Source organism: Gavia stellata, chromosome Z (assembly GCF_030936135.1).
Source record: "Gavia stellata isolate bGavSte3 chromosome Z, bGavSte3.hap2, whole genome shotgun sequence".
Classification (NCBI taxonomy): Eukaryota; Metazoa; Chordata; class Aves; order Gaviiformes; family Gaviidae; genus Gavia; species Gavia stellata.
In genome coordinates this window covers 25,091,336-25,113,427 of record NC_082637.1, presented here as the reverse complement: position 1 = coordinate 25,113,427, position 22,092 = coordinate 25,091,336, and the positions used below count along the sequence as shown (strand labels likewise).

The 22,092-nt window shown below is 38.4% G+C and overlaps 1 protein-coding gene across 1 annotated transcript in view; it reads right to left on the bottom strand.

Moving 5' to 3' along the window:
• Window positions 1–22,092, bottom strand: part of MAST4 (microtubule associated serine/threonine kinase family member 4) — a 304,832-nt gene that overhangs the window by 137,428 nt on the left and 145,312 nt on the right. The window contains exon 5 of the mRNA XM_059833920.1: window positions 19,511–19,542. Coding sequence (XP_059689903.1) covers window positions 19,511–19,542 — 32 coding nt within the window. The remainder of the gene's footprint in view (window positions 1–19,510; window positions 19,543–22,092) is intronic.

Here is a 22,092-nt window from a genome sequence, read left to right as displayed (position 1 = left end):
GGGAAATCTCCTGGTTATGGAAACTGCTGAACTGGATTTGGTGACCTAGATTGTCCTTTCAAACACACAGTAGAAAATAATCATTAAATTCTCTCTTTCCTTTCTCCTACATATTTCTATTGGAAAGAATTTTAAATTTAAGTTCTGTATTACCTAGAGCCTTCATTTACAGATACTGAAAACAAAACTGAAAGAGACACAGAACTGTGCATTTCAATCTCTTAAAACATAACACACATCTGGATTCTGATTACTAAGCTGAGGCCCCAGCAAGCATTACTAAGCCAAACATCCTGTAACTAATCTTTCCAAGGAAGTTCTAAATTCTCCTACCTCCCGAAAGAAAGAAAAAGGACTAGATCTAAGGGGTTAAATTCAAGATAACAAACCGTGGTGGGTGAATGCACAGACTTACAAGGGCACACAGATCAGTTAGGTGCCCAACTCTGATTGGTACTTTCAAAACATTTTCTTCAAATTTTACTCGGAACACAGCAAAACATCAGTTTTTTTAAGATATTCTCAAACTTGAAAAAAATAGTACAAGAATCAACTGTCTAACAGTCAAACAGCTCCGACACTGAAACTGTCAGGTGAAGCTGTCCATACCTACAGGTTTTTTCATGATTGAGTTTGGAGACAACCATTTAGGAACAGAAATTTAGCAAGAGAGAAGCAGAATGTGAGGTATGACTACAGTCACAGGCCCTGGCTCTCCCGCAGCTGCCAAGAACAGGCAGCTCCCTAGCAGCTCCATGGCTCAGCACCTCTCAACCCAAGCTCTGTTCCCTTAAAATTCCTCTGATAAAATCTCTTTTGTACGTAAGGCTTCTTCAGTCACGGAGAAGTCCTGATGGAGAAGTTCTGATGGAGACAGAAAATTCCAACAGGTAAATTGTGACCGTGTGCACACCACACACCTACACATTTATGCAAGCCTTATGTACTGTTCAAAGGGCTTAACTTTGTGCATACTAACTTTCAGTTAGGTACTTCATCCCATTATCTATGTATGTATATGCACACACATGTAACACCAAAGTACTTAATTTTTGTTGTATAAAGCTGTTAAATTTTCGCCAAAGGCACAGAAAGTAGGAGACAGTGTAAAACCCCAGGAGGACAGCCAGCTCCGCTCAATCAGGACAGTGCCACAATTATTTCCGTATACAAACAAGCTAAAGAACTAGCTTAGAAGGAGAAGGCGCACTTCCTTAGAAAGCGCAATACAAATTTTATACATTGCTCCCATAAAGCCAATTTCAATAGTGGGGTGAACGTAAGAGACAAGTCCACAATCAAGGTGGGCTTTTTTCCCCCCACTGTTCTTGAAGCGGTGCAACAACGAAAAACATGCAAAACAATAGCCTGTGACTAAACACTGCTTTAGTGCAAGTGAAAGCTGACTTTTGATCAAAACAATTGTTTGCTCTTCATTTCAGACCGCTTAGATATCATCCCACCAACATATAGTTAAGGAAGCAAGTGGAAGTTAAAGAGGAGGCTCATTGTACCACAAAAGATAAATCTCATTCCTTCACTTGAAGTAACTGTAGTTTATTCCTAGGATAAATAACATTCATTATACTTGCAAAAGCTACAGTAATGTCACTATCTCAAAGGTAGTGACTTAAGCTTTTTCTTCATGTTTGGCATCATCCCTAAACCACATGTCATGAGTGCTACTTTACTGATAAAACCAATTCCATTACTTTAACACAGAAGTATTACCATAAAAGATTACATTACCACAAATACTGCAATATATGTGGTAAGTAAAAAGCCAAATTCTGTTACCAAAAATTGTAACAAAGAAAACTCTCCAAACCAAATGATAGTTCAGAAAGCCAACATTGGTTTATTGCAGCGCTGGGTGCATGGGGGTTTTCTCCTCCTAACATGCACACCGGGTTAAAATCATGACAAGTATTTAAAACAATTAACAAAGTTAGTTACGCCTGCTGGTTCTACCCCTTAATTAACTGTTGGTTAATACTTTTCTTACTTCATCTTAAAGTTACAGTTCTCTTTTAATTCACCACGCATGCTCAGAGAGTAGGGGGTTAATTGGGCTGGGGGCTTTTCTAGCTAGGAGGTGTGTTCCTTAGCATTATAATGAGATTATAATGAGACAGGTTAACACGAGGGCACTATTTTGGCAGTCCATTCTATTTTTCTAAGATTCGTCCTTGTGTTAATCGTTATTGCTAGTTAGCAGAGAGTTAGTGAAGACAGTCTTTAAGTTTAATATGTCTAAGTGCCAGGTGCAGTTGTTATGAAGCATCTCCTTTACATTCTTCTTACTTGTTTTTGACACTTGTTTTTCAAGATGTTCTGTAACATTTCACCCCTTTGAGACTTACGGATATATTTTATAATTTCCGTAAGTGTCAATCTTTCTTACTTGGATTTCACCAACTAAACAGAAGGTGATTAACCTTGTCACACATTCTCAAATCTATCCTGTCCTCTTACAGGAAAAAGAAATAGAATATAAAATATTTCAATTCTAACCTGATTATGCACGCAATAATACTATTAATACTACAATACTATCAATATTATTATTAATAATAATAATTTCTAAGAGCCTTATTGAAACAATTCTGTGGAAAAATCAGTTATCTTATGCATAGTCGATATCGAATCTTCTCAGTGGTTTAGATATTAGTTCAGTTTGAAGTTTTGGTATTATCATTTTATCAGTTCAGCAATTCAGTTAGGGTCAGTAATTGCTCATATATGATCATGGTTTAGGTTCAGCAACTTCGGGTTTTTTTCTTAGTTCTTTGGTATCAATCCCCCCTTTTGAAATAGTTAGATTTTTACTACTTCCATAGGTTTCTTTCAACGGTTCTCTTAGTACAGCTTATGCAGATTCCTGTAAGAATCACAATCATGATCACATAAATTATGCTAACAATGTAGCTAACCATCCTCTTAGAGACCACCCACCTAATTCTTGGATAATTTAATTTTTATCACTTATGAGATTTTAAGTTGAAATCTGCACCACCTGCAAGCTAAAATGCTTGGACATTCACCTGAGGGCTCTACTGTATTATGGCTTCTGGAAGAAATGCCACTCTTTCGTGTTAAAAAGTAGCTTTGTTTCACCAGAAGGATACCTCTACTAGCAATATGACAGAGACCAGAAATACTCACCTTTGGTACTAGATATAACAGAAGGTTTTGGTACATTAAAAAAAACCCAACCAAACAGAAAATCCCCAGCAGCTGTTTCAGATTTGTACATCACATTCTTCTAACGCTATGAGGTATCGAATGATCAGACAAAGCAAAGGGCAAGTAATGCAATACACAGCTGAGGAAGGTGACAAAACAAGGAAAACGTTATTGCATGGTGAAAACTAGTTAGATCAAGCAGGACTTTAACTTCCTGAAGAACTCCCTTCAACATCTTCTGGTTTTTTCCCCAGCCTCAAGGCATGCCAATCCCCATAACAGCGCCAAGCATCTTATTCTGGTTCATGCCCCTTTTAATATCACACACACTAATCTGCAATTTAAAGCGTTATTTTTATCTAGACTGACCTCAAAATACTGACAAATTTTGCCTATATTGACACAACTTTGAGAAAATTTCTCATCTGGAAAGAATCTCAAACAGAAAGTCATGAACAGCACTGAAGGACTTTAAGAATTTTATTCCTTTGTAAATGTAAACCCTGGTCTCCTCTTAGATAGTTCTAGAGATGAAAGCCAAATTCAAAAAGTGAATTATAAGAATACATGCCTCAAGTTAGTCATTTAAATCCTTACTGAGGTCCCTCTGGTTTAGTAATCTCAAATATCTGATTAAAACCAAGCAAAACCAACCAAGCACAGTGGAATGTTTTATTTCCTTGAAACACAAACCTGAAAGAATTTTCTTCCATACCACAGTTAAGCAGTTTAATATTCTATGCTTTCAAGGCCCCCTTCTTCCATAGCTGTTGACTATGTTTGCTTTTTCCCTTAAATGATGGTAACACACAATAACACCATTAACAGTGCAGGGGCCTCTGGCTTTCATTAGTCTTTAACGTTTAGCAGCAATTGCACTGAGATAACAAGCAAGTCAGTGCATCCTTTGGTTCTGCATGCACTCTTGGCTAGCATTTTCCTAAGGTACTCAAGAGTTAGTAATGAACTCTCAAAGAACAATGACAACGGACACATTCTTTCTGGGACAGTCCTAAAACCAAAGATCATTTAAGCTGAATTTCTATCATCTAATCTGCTTAGCACACCAGTTCAGACATTTACGCATTTCCAGCAAACACAGTCTGTTTAGCAACACTTATGTAGACATGCAGCATTCATTTTTTCCCTTTCAAACAGAATTGCTTTGAAATCGTAACACAAAAAAATGTGCCTTGCTTTAAAAATAGTCATCAGAATACAGTGACTGTAACACTAAAGAATACCAAAATTACAATACCAGCATAAACCTTTGTCCCTGGTTTTCTGTTGGTCAGGTTTCTCAACCTGCATGTTAAGGACAACACCCACCTATCTTATGGGGACATTAAGAGATTTAGCTGTATACCATGCTTTGGAGATAATAAGCAGTGAAAAGGCCTGAATTTACTAATACTTTTTTAAAATTTCAAATTTTACCATGGGCTAAACAATTTCAGAATGACAATTTTTATCTTGACTTATTTTTCCAATTATTAGATTGTAAAACTCTATGAACATGGTTTTGAAAATGGAAATCATGGTGCCTTCATCATCCTGGCACTCACAGTTACTACTTGGTCTCTGGTCCCTTCTTCCTCATGAGGAGAAAAATGAGTACACCTCAGAGATAGAATTAATTTTGTTCACTGCAGCCTTCGTACTGCAGTCTGTAATTCCACAAGTAATTGAGAGGCCTAAGAATAGCTTCAAAAAGTCACAATGACAGAAACAAATGCTTTTGCCCACATTTTCTATGTAAGTAAAATCGCCCTTAAAAAGAAAAGTTGAAACCTTCATTTGCCAATTTTCAAGACCGCATTGAATTCTATCCCCATGACCATCTATCCAGTGGGCAACCTCCCAGAGGGTCTATCAGACAAGCACTTGTCATTAGTAGTTCTGAACTGTAATCATAGTCCCAATAAAGTAATCTCTAAGTAAAATGCAGCTGTGTCACAACTATTAGCAACACTCATCTGTGAAACTCCCCTGCATACACTAAGAGACTAGGTATTCAAGCCACTTCATGAGAGTTACAGATTTATAACTGAGAGTCGTTACTCAAGGACAATTTTTTTTCCTCAGTTTAGTGTTGTACTGCACAACCTGTAAGGATGAGAAAACATTAGCAATGTATGTGTATATATACATATGTATACACATGCATATATATAACATGGGTCTATATATATTTTTAGCAGCACTGTCTCCAGCATGTGATAACTTTGCATCCTCTTATGTCAATGGGAAAATTTAAGATCTCAGGATCTACTGTTAAACAAACAGCAGTTCACCATGATGCCACAGCAGCTCTCTCAATGGATCAGCTTCTAGTACCCCTGCTTGTTCAACTGCCTTCTTTTCCCGCTATATTCAAAACTTAGCTTTGTGAAATTCTCTCAGATGAGCAGGTAATTAATTTTCCCATCAGACTGAACGTTCAAATCTGAGACACTGCAGAATTCTCTAACAGGTGGAAAGCAAAGTTAGATATCTGAGAACATCTGAGATCTCAACAGCTGCTTCACTGATAAGAAGAACTTCTAAAGTTCTTCTAAACTTCTAAAGAAGTTCTAGCAGGAATGATGCAGAAGCAGTTGAGCGCAAGCCTGCTTTTGGTATCAGTGAGAAGCAAAACACAGCACTAAAGAAGCGGGGTGAAAAAACAAGCCCAACCTATTTTTTGCTTTCTTTCCAACACAGCATGTCTGGGCACATTATTAAGTAGCCACAAAAGAGGTCTGAAATAGGGGTCTATCAGTTTGTTACCTCTGGGTAATGTCAAAAGACTGATCAACGCAATGTGTATAAAACAAATCTCATGCTTCAGCTATCTGCTGGAAAGGGTCAAGAAGTATTTTTTCTAATAGATATGTAACTGGCCAGTTTATTCTGCGTTGTTTTGTTATTTACCACGTACTTTCTCCAGAAGTATTTGAGATAGGCCACAGCTAAGGAAGCAATACCAGATGGCAAAAGGAATCCTTTTTCTTAGATTCCTGTCTGGTATGTCTTGCTTATATGCTCAGACTCAAAATAATTGCCCAATTTGCAATGGCAAGGAATTTTTCTTATTGGTCAGATTATATGAGGAAGAGGAGAGGGGCTGTCCTCCATCTATTTCCCTGGGAAGGGGAGGAAAAGTGGGTGAGGATGATGGAAGATGTTTGCATTTGCCCTTACGCAAGACCTCAGTTTGCACAACAGGCTCAGCACAGCACGCCGAAATAAATTCCTCGCCAATGAAGTGGCTAGACTTTGGTAGAACCCGCATATTCCTTGGTTATCTGTGTTCATTATATGTCAGCCCATAGCATTATTAACTCACAGGGTAGGGGGGATGATTGTTTGATATCCAATGACGGAAAGACATACTAGATGACCCCTTCTACCCTTAAGTTCTGCAAGTCTCAACATCATGGATCTATTGACATTTACAGGCATACCCATAAATCTAACACCAGTGAGCAATTTACAGTAATGCGTTTTATTAAAGTGTCAGGGGAGTACATGGTAAAAGCCCAGGTGGTCTTACGAAACGCTTTGCCAGAGCCTATTTAGAGCTGTAATTCTTACTATTCTGGAAGGGAATTGTTTTTAAATGGCAGTTTTAAAAAGGACTCTATTAAATTCAAGTGTATTTTTAATAACTTTTTATATATGAGTTGCATATTCTGCTGATATCTCTATGGTATTGTTTATATTACTAAACAAAGGAATAGATCAAAAGAACATGTTTATTAGCAATGTTAACTAACCATTAAAATAACAGAACTGCTCTGTAGACCTCTGGTAAGTTAACCCAGCAACTGTTTGTCACATTAAACATCTTAACTCTAAAACACTGATCCTGAAACACTGCAGGCAAAACAAATCAATAACATGCACCAGACAAGATCTGGATAAATCTCTCCGCAACCTCACTCACTCCCACTCCTCCACAGTGAGTTTCAACAGATAGTTCTGAAATTTTCCCTGCAGCCAGAATAGCCTCCTTGTACGCAAGAGTAGGTGGTTATAAGTTGAAGTGGGACTGATGCTGGCTGGTCCTGCAACATGAGAGCTCAGAAGACAGATAAAAATAATGACAGTACCTGGCTGAAAGTGAAAGAGGGAAGCTCTCTATTCTTTGTCTACGATCAGTTGGATCGTTACTACAGACGACAGCAAAAAAACAGCAAGAGGTACCGTCTAATGTAATGCATTTATGTAGCCTTCCTCATATTCCACCACAGTCTCCCATCTCCCTTATTAGGCAGCTTCATTTTTGCACCTGCCCATGAAAGATCCAGAATAACATTCCATACAAAATCGAAAGCTCAACCAATACAGTGGCACACCTTTTGTCAAAATTTTTTCTTCTGGAGAACTCCCAGAGTAGCTACTTCAGATTTAGACAACCTCCTACCATATTTCACATACTATAAGAATAAAAAAAAATCCTAATCTGAAATTTGAAAGCATTAAAAATAGCTCAACTAATAAAGTCTCTTGTCAACAGACATCAAGCTAGTATCAAAACTGTAAAAAGCTTAAGAAATCAGGCTTTAGTAATAATAATGGTCTCAATCTGCACTGCCTTTCAATACAAAAGAAACAGCATTCAGAAAATTAGAGGCAAAAATAGATCTACTTCTTGAAGAGTTCTACATTACACAGGGTTTAAACAGTCATGTTTTTTTCTAAATTCAAGAGCTTTGTTTTGCAGGGAAAACCCAAACCCAGGCTCTCACTTAGCATTTGTTTACCTGGTCTTTATTTAAGCTATATTTCAGTGCTAATTGATGCCATTTAACTTTCCTGTACTTATTTTTCCATCAAAAGGAATACATTGAAAACATTAAAAAATCTTCTATTGAATAGTTTTGTAAGATCACAGTGGTATCTGAGTATCTTCTTCAAAAAGTTAAAGCACAAATAAGAAATTTCATGACTCTATAATCCAGCCTGCAGCCCTTCTCCCAACACCCTACACCTGTCTATCAACAACTAATACGTACCTAGAGAGCTACTAAGCTCTGTTTTGGTTGATTGATTGATATCTGATTCCTCATCAAGGCCCCATCATGCACATGAATACATATATGCCTGCACAAGCTTCTCCCCAACAACTTTGTAAGGCTACCACATGTATGCCTGAATTTTTTTTAACAATACACCTCCTGGTTCTCCCTAGATAGTCATTAGACAAACAGGGGTAGGCAAGCGCTCTGAACTGAGGCGATCAGCAGTAATAGAGCAGTCAGTCTTTCACAAAAAAAAAAACCCTCAAAAAATTTGAAGTTCGTTGTTTTCTTTTATCTGTCTTGTGCTTATGTAAAGCCTTATACACATTTCCACTGGGAATTCTGTCATTACAGACAAGCACAAACAAATAATGTTGTCTGTTACGAGACAGGATTTTCTTCCATGAAAGCAGATACTTAAAATACGGCATCAAGTTTTGGCAGAAAGTTTTGGCAATTAATCCCATGAAAGTAATGATAGATTATGAAGAGAGCTAGAGGGAATTCAAGAGATCATCATCTTCTTTCCCAAGAGTGGCCCATTATACCTGTATTACCCCTATCACTCCAGCCATACCTATATTACCCCTATCACTCCAGCCAGCTGTTTGTCTCATCTGTTCTTAAAAGCTGATAGCGATTCCGTAACACTCCCAGGTACTCCACTCCTCTGTGTCACTATTCAGAAACAGTAAATGTTTCAATGATGTCTAAGCTGAATCCCCCTTGTTCCAATTTAAGCACATTATGTCTTGCTTTACACCCCAATAACATAGAAGACACTTGTTTCCTACTTGTGGCAGATGTTCCACACACTTGAAGGCTTTCATTATCACCCCTCAGCCTTCCCTTCTCTAGAGTAAATAACCCCAGCTTGGTAAATATTTTTCCATAGATCGTACCAAGTTTTCAAAGCAGCTGACAGTTGTCATTTGCTCTCCAGCTGATCCATCTCAACACACAGCAGTCAAACCTAAATGCAGCACTCCAGTGTGAAAGCCTTCTAAGTTCCGTGTGGGGTAGAATAATGCTGCACACCTTGCAGCTCAAAACATCAGCTTCCCAGCATGATGTACCCTCTCCCCCATCTTCCCCCCAGCAACAGCATTACACTGTGGAACCATTATACCTCTCAGATCCTCTTCTGCAAACTGACACCTATCCCAACTATCTTGCATCTGAAAAGCTGAGTATTTTCTGGTGAAGTAAGAAGTCTCCAGGTTGTCCTATTTTACTTGGTATATTTTCCCCAGGTTGTCAGAATGATTTTGAAACCCCGTATCGTTCTTCAATATATTTGCAATCTTCCCAGCTTGTTGTTTGCTGCAAACTTAATAAACACCACCTATTCCATCATCTAGGTCACTAATGAAAAATAATTACTGAAGTCAGTCATCTAGGTTTCTTACAGCTGCAGCCCTGTGTAATTTCCTGCTTAGTGTTTCCACCCTATATGCAATACAGCAAAACGTTCTCAGAAGTGACAATATCCCCACCCTACACCCTCCCCCTGCCAAGACAGATTTGTTGGTATGGCTTATTGGTAAAACTTGGCTAAAAAAACCAAAACAAAGTTCAGATGTATAGAGCAGTAATCGAAAAGCTTTTTGGATTTAGATATATATAGATATATTCTTGATACTTCTGACAGACTCATTTCAGCCATAAAAACAGACGTATTTTTAAATGTAGATGAAAACATTTTAAGTGTCTCCTAGCAGAACCTAGGAGAGAAGCATTCACAAAGTATGTCAATGATGTATAAAAACTCATCTTCAGCAGCATCTCGATGCTAAGAAGAATCACAGAATAGTTGAGGCTGGGTCTCAAGGCCATACCCACTCATGGATGTAGAACGTGCCTGGTTTAATCCCATTTCCATCACATCCTGTGTTGAAGTGGGATCTGTGTCCAGTCGCCCAACTGCAAAAACAGTACCACGTAGCAGAGGGAGAAAAGCATCCCCAACATTTATGTTCCCTGCACAACCTTTACAAAGGCACAGGTGAGCTTTTCCATTCAGGCTAGAACAGCAAGAACTTGTTTGTTTTCCAGCGGCATGCTCAGCCCCATGTTAGGGACACCTGGGATAGCATGTTTGTCTCGAATGCTATGCTTGCCTTCACTGCCTAGGGCCATGACCACCTTAAACATTCATGAGTGACTGCCTTCTGCACTGTGGCAACCAACACACAATGAATATAAAGTAAGAGACTCCCAAAACCTGTGTCAGCCTTCCAGATGTCACTCACTCCCCCTGTGGCAATTACCGGCCATCCCTTTCAGGCAAGCATGGCAATATTATGGATCCACGTATCCCTAGTACTCTTTCTGACCTTGTCACATGCCTGTGAAAGCTGTCACAACACACCTCAGTAAACCTCAAAGGTCTAGGCTTGACTGGCTTGCTAGGAGAAAACGTGACACAGAAGCAGAAACACTACAATAATTGGGAGAAAGGACAAGAGGACAGAGAGGCAGAGAAGAAGAGCACATGGACAGCAGGAAAGTATGCTAACACCAGGTTAGCTGCTGCCATAACTCAGGGAGCAAAGATTTGTTAAAGACTAAAGAGGCAGAACTGGCTGATTAGCCCTTGCAGAACAGAAAGGTATCCTGCCAAAGCAGCATCTTCCTTCTCCAAACCTACAAGAGTTCTGTCCCACTGCCGTCCATCCCCCACCTTCCTTTTCAGCCCACCAGAGAAGCCACCCACCTTCCTACTGCCCATGCTTTTGGCTGAAGTAACCTATTTCTAAGCACTGGTCGTGCCTCCTGCCCCTCATTTCAGTCCCAGGAGCCATCATCACCCATCCTCCCATACACAAAGCAGTTGGCATACAGGTTCTTGGCATGCCTATCCTCATATGAAAACTACATTCACAGAGCAAGTCATGCAAGCATAAACCTGGCTCAGGATCCCTGCCCCAGCTCTCCACTGCTCCATCCCAGAGCCAGCATTTGGCTTCATCCAAAATAAATCTCTGGGGTGCATGTAACAGAACAGTACAGATATAACAAAATGTAGTAGTATACTACTGGAAATTAAAAGGCTAATATTAGAAAGTGTCTACACAGCTACTTTTTCAGGTGGTCTTTCCAGTATTTTTATCCCAAACTATGCAGCAACCAGGATGAAGATCTTGACTTGGAGTTCTGTGGGAAGCCAGCAAATGGCAGCAGGTTTCATTTGCTCTTCAGAACATACTGAAGCATTCTGCATAAACAGGAGTTTCCCAAATGCTTTATATGCCAAGGCATGTAACATTGTGGTAGTCCAGCTGAATGACAAAGAAACTGCAGATAACAACTACGTGAATATCCTTTATGATAAGCAACAGTACTGGTTTAGAAAAATGACAGTAATAAAAAATGTTCAAATTCACATTTCATAGGAAAGAGGGAGGGAAAAAAAGACTTCCCTCCTCCTCCAAGACAAAACAGAAGTGGCTCATTGGGATTTCATGATCCTGGCATCTCTAGAAAGTCAGGCTATACTTTACATAATGGAATGGCAATGATACTGAAAATATCAAGGGCAAAATCTGTAACGCCAGAATGCCTGCCAGAAGATGCAAGTCAGGCAGATCCCTGATGTTCAGCAACTGCCTCTTTTACCTGAGAGCAGCTATTTAGAATACAGGTGATATTATTGCTACCAGAGGAACAAATACATTGTGCAGAAACCTGAGTGCTTCTTTCCTTAAAATAAAACCAAACATTTATTTGCAGGTTATACCTCACCTTTAATCTCCACCAAAAAAACAGGAAAAAAATATTTATCATTAGAATTCTTTAAGCAGAGGACAGGTTCATCAAACAATCATGTAAACTCCCCAGAGCCCCACTATGACCCAAATCCTACAGAGGCTAAATGTGTGCAAGCTAGAAATTGCACAGCCTCCGAAAGCTCCCTCTGTAGATTAAGAGATTATTCAAATCTTTGTAGCATCAATGCCTCCCCCCAAAAAAAACCCAAAAAAAACAGCAATCAATTCATCAATACAGCCTAGGGCTGCCTGGATCATGCAGTTCATGAGGACATCACAACTCCTTTGTGATAATTCTTTTTGACAGATTTTGAATTTTCCTTAACTGAAGAAAACTGGACTTGCCAAATTAATGCCACTGGGAAAAAACAAACAATGAACAAGAAGCTGTTTCAGTATGTCAGATTTTCAAGGTTTACTATTTGAAATACAAGCTGCGCTGACTAGCAGTAATTACCCACAAGATGTTCTTCTGCCAGTTTTCTCACTGTAAGTAGTTTCTCAGGCAGCAGAATAAAACAGGTGGTTATATGGTCATTTGTTCTTTCTGTGTATGTCAGACAATTTTGAAGTTTTACTAAAACAAGTATCAAACAATTTTACTCACTCACAATGCAACTTCTGTTCACAGAACAAGCGAGATGGTAATTTAAAAATACTACAGCAAGTGTATTTCCAAAATTTTTGTTATTCAACATGCTTCTATCAACATTTGCCACTGACAGTCAGAATTTAATCATGTAATTATTATGCTCACAAACTAATTTACCCCTACACCCCAACCGTCTGCTCAGAGACCACTACTCCCTTGCCTCAGCAGCTCAGATTTCCAGCCATTAAATTCCCCTAGTACTTCCCCTCTGCTTTTGTGACATGCTTTGCTGTTTCTGTGCACACAGAAACACTGCCAGTTCAACAGGTAATGCAGGATATAAGGGCAGAACCAACAGAAAGAGAGCAGTTCAATAAAAAAGGCCGCAAGCTGAAAAGGCTGCTCAGGGGAACAGACTGTCACATGGGAAGAGTAAGAACAGTAGGTTAGCCAGTTTGTCAGACCTCCATCCCATTACTGTTTTTTGCCTCATTTTGTCAGGTTCACTATTCAAGTTTTAGCAGTGAACTGATGGGTTCTTTTCTACTGCTATTTCTTTGTAGAGATTCAATTATTTTAGCACCTCAGCACATACCTCCACATCGCCAGCGATCTATTAGCCATGAGATCTGGCCCTCAAACATCTAGGGTGAACCTCATGTACTATAAAAAAATTATTTTCATGTATACAAATATTTCCAATATTTAAAATTTCATATAAACTATTCTACTGCAAAACCATTTTTTAATTTAGGCAAAGCATGGAGGCACCCAGATACTTGATCTTCTTTGCTCCCTCCAAGAATGATGCGATTTCCCCATCCTGAAATTCTGCAACATTCCTGCAGGACCATGACTTGATCCTAGAGGCTGATTTCATTTTGCTTTTTCCCTGTGGCTTAATCTGATCACCATTTTGCTAAAGAATTACTTAAGATTACTTTTCATTCTTGACCCTGTCCTGTCCTTGCCTAACTAGCCAAAACAAAATTCCAACAGAGCATAGCACACCCAGAGCACTGTGGAGAAGCATGGTACCTGGTCAAGCACGGGTCAGGTAATAATTTACATTACTTAGACACCATAGCACTCACAGAAAAACAGTAGGTAAATATCATGTTACACAATTAAACTTTAAAACCTGAACACCTCATTTTCTGGACTTCAATCCTCCAGGTAGCCATGTTATTTCAATAAATTTTACAATGTTGTGAGCCTTGTAAACATATCCGTGTGATTAAAGAATACAATGGACAATGCTGCATGAACATATGTCCCGTTAATACAACAAAGAATAGTTTCAAAATACACAAAAAATTCATCATTACCTGACTCTTCTTTGTATGTATACATAAAGATTGTGTACATGCACACACAGAAAGAGATGAGCATGAATTTACCAGTAACAAGGTTTCACAAAGCTTTAAAATATCCTCAAGCAGTGTATATGAAAAGGGACATGATGAATTACATTAAAACAGATAGTTCCTTTCTCTAACTTGTGATGTGATAAATCATAAAGACAGGACGTCACTGTGTAAAACACACACATATACTAGTAAAACATAAGTCAAGAGACAAAATGCAGAGATATGTAGTAATATTAATATTGGTACAAATGAAGCACGGATGTAAATGTGCATGTGAAAGCACCAAAAGAAACGACGGAACAAGGTTAAACAGAATGGCCTATACTGATAGCCAAGGACACAACTAACAGCAATAAAATACTGAGGGGATGTGTTGTTTACATCAAAATCAGGCCTGTGCTCTCCACAGCACAAAGGACTCGTCCGCAGAAGACTCTGTGCTGACAACAGGAAGATGGCAACAAGGCTACACAGCATGCTGCACACAACATTACTCTTCCCGTTAGCCCAACACAACTTTGAAACAAGGAAACAGACAATAGGCAATAGACGTGCATAAAATTTATGGAGGCTGAAGTAAGCAAGATTGTGAGGGAAAAGGATCATGCTACAGTAACTACTGGGTCCTAAAGCATTAAAAAAACATGTCCAAAAATGAATTTGTCATTGCCAATCACAAGGAACCCAAGAGATGCAATGAGCATTCAACAGCCGGTGGCCCTTGTCCCCCATGTCATACACAAGTGACCTGCCCAGACATGTAGACTTTGTGAAATATTTGAATTCCTTGTTTAGAATTTGCATCAAAATCTCAATAAAGCATACATTAAAGAGATTTAAGAGTTCATTAACAGATCTTAAAAAAAGTTGTCAGTGGAAGAATCTCCTTTGTACAAAGTAGATTTTTTTTTTTTTTTTTAAGAGTTCATGAAATTTTATCATCTGGCTTGATGCTATTCAGCATTTTCATCAGTGGTAAGGAAATTAGATTTAAAGCTACTGCTGGAAGTTCAAAGTTGAAACAATGAAGAAAGGATAAATACTGAGGACGACAAAGTTGTCGCATATGAAGCGACCTGGATCTCTTGATCTGTGCTGGATCCGGATCTCTGGATCTCTAAAGTCTGTGCTACTTTAAACAAAAATGCATTTTAATGACAAATGCAATGTTAAGCATCTAGAAACTTAAGCGTGCCCGCTGCACTTAGAAAGCCAACACTAAGAAAAATAACGTAGGGGTGCTTAGAAGGCATTGTTCTCCCAGTGTGTTGCTGTGACAAAAGCTGCCAATAGAAACAGTAACACAGAGCTATAAAAGGGAGGTAGGATTTTTATATCTACCCACAGCATGAGCAAAACATCACAAAATTAGACTTGCAAGGAAAAAAAATACCCCTCAAGGGCAGCAGCAGAAAAACACTTTAGGTTAAGGACTTGAATCTACTTAGTTTGTCAGAAAACCAGAAATGTGGTTATTGAGCACCATGTAGTATACCGACTATAGTATACTACTACCAGGGAGAAAAACAGCTAAACAAGCATGTTCTCGTTTAACACAGACGTGAAGATGAAAATTAAATGGAAGAACAAAATAGCTGGTTCTATTTTCAGGGCTCTAAAGTTTAAGACCTTCTCAACTCTACCCACAGCTTCCACTCCTTCCAGAAAAGCTCTCTGTCTGACATACAGTTTAACAGTACTGTGTTATTTGCTGGTATTAAAACAGTTATTCTTGACTGTGACACCAAAAAAGACAGTATTTTTTTTTTTGCTACTATGCCTGAAAAACCCTAAACATGGATGCAACTAACCCAACAGGAGAAAGTTACTCTTTTTTAGATATAATTTAGATCAGCAAACTCAAGCCTATTGCTGTACACACAGGCAAAGAGTGATAAAAGCATCTGATACATATGTAATGGAAGTGGAACTTTATGAATACATGGATTCATAACTAAGCATAAGCTGTACCCACAGTACACACTGCACCACCCAAGATATCCAAGTCTGGAGACAAAAAGGGCTGTCTCCTGCCAGTCCTGGCTCACAAGCCTTCTTGCTTACCTATTTTGCCCCTTCCACTTCCTGCCAAAGGTCAACACACTACACAGATATGCAACAAGGACTTTCCTGGGGGCAACCTTGCCCCACATCCCTTGTCCACGGAATTCCTTAAGCTACCATCAGACGGAGTCTTCTATCACTACACACTAATTTGCAGTAAAAATTCCTGCCAACAGAAGATATGTGAGCCACAGCTATAGAGGCAGACACTCAGTTTATGCCAACCATGCTAAAGTTAACTTTAACCCTTTAACGTCTTTTTGTCTGCAGTTCTTTCTTCAGGATTTCCTGTATAACAACTATGTAAAATTAGAATTGGGTTTAATTGTGGAAGGCCCACAGAAAGCTTAACTCATTTCATGAGATCTGAAATGAGGCCCCACAGCCACAGACAATCTGGGGAAGAGTGGAAAAGTTAAGCCCCCTCCCTCTCCAAGTTTCCTTCACTTTACGTCCTCAATCCCCTCCCACAGTTCCCCCTAAAACATATAACATTTCCCATGCCTCCTTTTCTTAGCCCTCTAGATTCTTTCTTGACTTCTGCCACCACCATGCCCTTAACCCTTAGTCTTCTATTTCAAAACCAGGAAACAGAGTTTCATACTACCCTGTCTCCACATCAGCTGAATCTTGTGCAACAAAAAACAGGGAAGCTGTTTGTTTCCAGAGAAGTCTCTGTATTTGGACTGAGCAACGGTAACATAAATAGGTGAGTGAAAACAGAGGGCATGTTTTTTAACTGGAGCCAGCTGGGCTTGTAGGTTGACAGCCATGGAGCTAGATCAAAAGGTCAGCTACTAAGTGGAGTAACTCCACACAAGGCAAGAATGTATGCGCCCAACGGCACAATCAGGGTACCTCTGTCAAATGAATGGCAGATGAGGTTCAACAAATAAAGAAGCATTGCTGACTTGCAGCAGGTAACACAATGTGTTGGAACAGATGCCACAGGTAACGAACGAGCTCTGAGTAACAGCTACTGCACAGGCAGACTCCTCTGCTTATAGTTTTGCTAGCAGTAAGTCAGCATCACCCTCTTTCATGGCACATCTGATCAACTTCACAAAAGAAACCCGAGTACCACTTCTGGCATCAAGTTGAACACATAGCTAAGTAAGTCCAAGAGCTCTGGTTGGTTCAGCAGAATAGGCAGGGAAAGGCTGGTACTCCGTATCAGTCAAATACCACTTCTTCTCAAATGATCTGTTGCTCACTATGCTTCCCCCCAAATACGCACCTTTCCATATAACCATATTGTATATACCATATCCCATCCCACTGAGACTTAGAATCAGCAGCCTCCTTTATTGTCATAGAAAATGTATTCAAAAATTATCTGCATATACATGGAAAACAACTCTGTATGGTCCAGCCAGTAGCCAGTCTAAAATAGGTATAAAAAATAATGCAACAGATATAAAAGAAAGCTTAAATATTTTGCACACTAGCTCTTTTGAAACATACACATGGCAAACCATAAGCAAGACACCTTTCCGCATCCCTCTTTCCGTCTGACTGTATCATATAAAAGAACAAGGTATCATTTCAAAGAAGGGGGGGAGGGTGCAGAAATAATTCATCAACCCAAACCTCTCTTTCCAAGCTTCTCTATTTGATCTCCCCTGAACCAGCTCTCCCTGTCCTGCTTAAAGCTGCATCCTTGGCATGCCATTGGCTCTGAAGCTCCAGAAGACAAAGTGATATGCCTGCCTGGAACTATTCAGGACGTCTAGATGTTTATGGCAATAAAAATATAGGAACTTTCACATTTTGAAATTCAGTCTTCATGTCAACGTGCATATAACACACAAATAGAGCAGCTAACATGGCCCACACACAACCCCTGATGCTACAGCCTTTGCTAACCTCAGCACTATGAGCCCTAAGATAGCAGTTTTAAAGATATTTTAAAATAATACCATCTGCAGAATTAAAGATATCTTAGCCTAATCATATCTAGTTATTAAAGTGGCTAACTAGGGGCTATTGCTTTACTATATTTTAATAAAGTCTCCGCAACGTTACAGAATGTGTACTTACATCTCAGTGATGAGCTATAAAAATCTGTATATGAATGCAATTGAGGTGATTGCTTTGCAGCCGTTTTTCAAACTTGGAGAAAAATAGCAAGTAACGTTCAACGTCAAACATCACAGCAAGAGTAAGCAAGGTCATGGCTACGGATAAAAAAGAGCCTCAAGAGCCACCTTCTGCTCCGGCTGAAGTCAACAGGAGTTCAGCCATTAACTTCAAACAGAGGCAGTCTTTTGCCTACACAACAGTTACAGGTTAATACAAAGCACCAAGAGCACCAAAAGAAGGCATCAGACATAATTTTCCTTAACGGTTTTTCTCTCTGTCATTGCAATAATCAAATACTTGATGTGGAATTAGTTTTGTATTTCCTTGACTTTTCTTAAATAATGGGTTTGCCTACTATTTAGTGTAAGACTTTTCACGTGTCAGAACCTAAAACAATAAAGTCTTTTCCAAGTCAGCAGACGTCCTACAAAGTACAGACTTCTGGTATGCCATTTAAGTCAGAACAACAGAACACTTAACTGCACCTTCCCAGCAATTACAATTTCAGTTATGCACATACCTAACCTTATTATCACCAAAAGCTACACAGCACTATCAAGTTGAAAACAAGTGTAGAAAAATAAAACCAAGTAACTGGCCTTTTTTGCAAGGGCTTAGGGTTTTATTCACAACATGTTGTCATATTAACACAAGCTTATTCAAATACAATGACAACCTTACAGTCCTAGGGTATTTTTTGAAATAAAGAAGTAAATGAACAGAGCTTGTTTCTTAGGACATTTTGCTATATTCTTATTCTAATACTTTCCCAATAAAATACTAATAAAGAGCAAGAAATAAAACAGATACAAATAAAAATACAAGCTTTAAAATCAAAGAGCTCAAAAACACTAGAAAAACAAAGCCAAGGTACAGAAATCGGAACAAAGCACAACTAACCACAGTATCTGAGTTCATATTATTCTAACTCAGTAACAATTTATACAAGAATATACAGTCTTTACTTCCACTAATCAAAATAGTAGCTTAACAACCCTATACATTTGGTAGAACTCATCTATTCTTTATTCCTACCTTTTCATCCACAGGACTGATCACAGAATTCCGTAAGGAAACAGTTTTACTTATGTGTCAAGTTTCATTTATATCATTCACGAAGAAAACTAATTTCTTCCTTGATTTTTAACAAGAGAAATCTTCAATATAAAACAAAAGCTTCAAACATAAGATCTTTTTGTCACTTTGGAAATCCCTCACAATAGCTCCTCTAGAAGAGGGGGATGGGCATAAAAAAAGGTTCCTGCACAACCTGTAAGTTTTCATTTACAATCTTAATTTCTTTGTATGTATTTTAAGGCAGATCAGCTGCCACATTTAACCTTCATTTTAACTGCCCTGAAAAGAAGACTAGCCTAATCAAAAACTGTGAAAACTACATACTATACAATGAGCACAATAGAAAAAACTTCATGTACTTACAAACTTCCTCTTCTTGGAAGGCTCAACTCCTTCTGCAACAGAAAAAAGTTACACAGTATTAGGAATAAAACGTATTTTAACTGGAAGTGGCCTTTTTAAGACAAGAACTGTAATCCCCCCATCCCACCAAGCAGCAGGCAGACAGAAGTGGTGTATGTGGACTACAATAAAAGATGATACTGATTTTACATGCACCATCTTTTACTGGTTGCCTTCTGTTCTTATTTAAAGTATTAACATTAGCAATGGGGAAAGTCTAGGCCTTTTTATAGCAACAGTATTAAAATATTTCAAACAATAGACGGATGTTATAGAAAAGTCTTACAGTCAGAGCTATGATGCATTGGTAACTATTAAAATTAGCAAGAATCAGTGACAAAGATACACTAAGTTCTTTCCAGCATCCACCATTTGCAAAAGTTGTTAACAACAGGATCAAGACCTAAATAGGTGACCATTGCCAGCAAGGTTTCTACACTGTGTTCTTTAACCCTAAAAAGATGAAGTACATAACCGTTTGGTCAATTATAAATCATTATAATTTATTACAATCTTCTGCAAAGTACTAGCATAACAACGGAACCACTGTTGTACAAACATTCCTACAACTTTTGCTGAGAACAGTTAAATTACTGTTTATGGGACAAGTCTGCTAGCCAAGTGGAAAATTGCAGACAAACATTTTACTAGCATTTTAGTGTAGCCACAAGATCCATGACATTTTGCCCATCAGAAATAAGAATATATATACCCACAAGTAGGTTATCTTGTATTTTATAAACTGCAGAATAGCTAAGGCTGGAAAGGACCTCTGGAGATCCTCTGATCCAGCCTGCTCAAAGCAGGGCCAATTACAGCAGGTTACTCAAGACCGCATCCAGGTGGGTTTTGAACATCTACAAAGATGGAGACTCCACAACCTCTCTGGGCAACCTGTTCCCATGTTCAGCTACCCTCACTTTTTTCCATTTCTCTCACATTATACTCTGAGTGCTGCATTAGTTAAGTCTTCTTTGTAATCATGTCCAGCAGGGAGTACTGCCTGCGTTTAAACAAAGGGACAACTTGTCTCACCTAGAGGATACACAGACAGATACACTGAAAGTTGAAGAGCATCATGAAAGACAAGGCTGCATATGACAATGATTTAAGTTATCTGGACAGATGTCTTTAGTCACTCAATTGCGTTCTGTTTACTTTCAATACCCTCACAAAAGGTGGCTTTAAAGTATGTAGCAGACACTCAGTTTCCATTCTAGAAATTATCAAAGGGAATAATCACAAAATTCTCTTTCAAAAGTAAATATATATATGCATGCTGTGTATGTGTGCACACATGTTTATTTTTCACATAGCACAAAGTAAAGTTATAGACCAGAAAATGCACATGAAAATACAATTGAATGGATAAAAATAGTTCATCCAGGCACCCTAGAAAAGGCCATAAGGGAATGAATAATTATGTATTCTTTAGAGACTTCTAAATAGCGTGCAGTAAATAAAGCCCGGGCTGCTAACTGAATGATAAGAATTAAAATACCAAGTAGTTGCTCAATTCCTGAGCACCGCCCATCCTGTTCACTGAATGAGGCAGGAAAAAATAGTGTGAAACAATGTAATTAGAGATCATAACGCAAAGGCATAGGAGAGCAGAATTAGGGGCCTTGGTAACAAATTTTGGCACTTCCTAGGAAGTTCCAGCAACTGTTCAGAATTTGCAATTTAACCCAACATATTTTAGCATAACATGTGCTTACATACAAAAGAACAGTTACACCTGCATACAATATTGCATTATGAAGCTGAGTAATTCCCCTAAATTTAAAATGTCACATTCATCATGAACAAAATGCAATTTAGAACCCACGTACTTCCCTTTCTATGTTTCTTTTAATATTTACAATGCCATTGTGTTCTATTTCTAATGTAAAACTTGACTTGTAATTCTAGGCACTGTTATACTGTAACAGTCAATGACTGTGGAAAAACTGCCAAAATGCATGAGCAATAATCATACTTTTGAATCCCATTTAACAGAGCTGCAACATGCACTTTAAATTTGTTTCTTACGATTCAGGTTTGTTTTGGTTTTTTTTGTTTTGTTTGGTTTTTTTAAATCAGGGTGTTTTGGTTATAGTTTATCATTATAACAGCACAGCAAATGCCAGACACTGTCAGACACTTGAACTCACATTAATCTCTTGGCCCATTCTCATGCATCCCATTCTAAAGCACTACTCTTGACTACGGAATAAGGTTCCATAAGAGTTGATTCACTGTAATGACTTTCTGGTAAAGATGTTAAAAACTGCCAAGATCTCCCCATACAAAGTAAAAAATTAAACAAAACCTCAGGTATGTAATTCATACAGGAAGATTTACAAAACGTTGCAAATAAATAAAGCACTTGTAAAGCTGGATTTTAAAACATTATACACTTAAACAAACAAACAAAACAAGGAATGAAATAAAACAAATATCCTTGCTGAGTAATATCCTCATTTCTCCTCTATATTACAGCATTGACATTAAAATGTAAGGTCATTTTTCTGATACTTCTCCAGTTTGAGTACCTCCCAGAA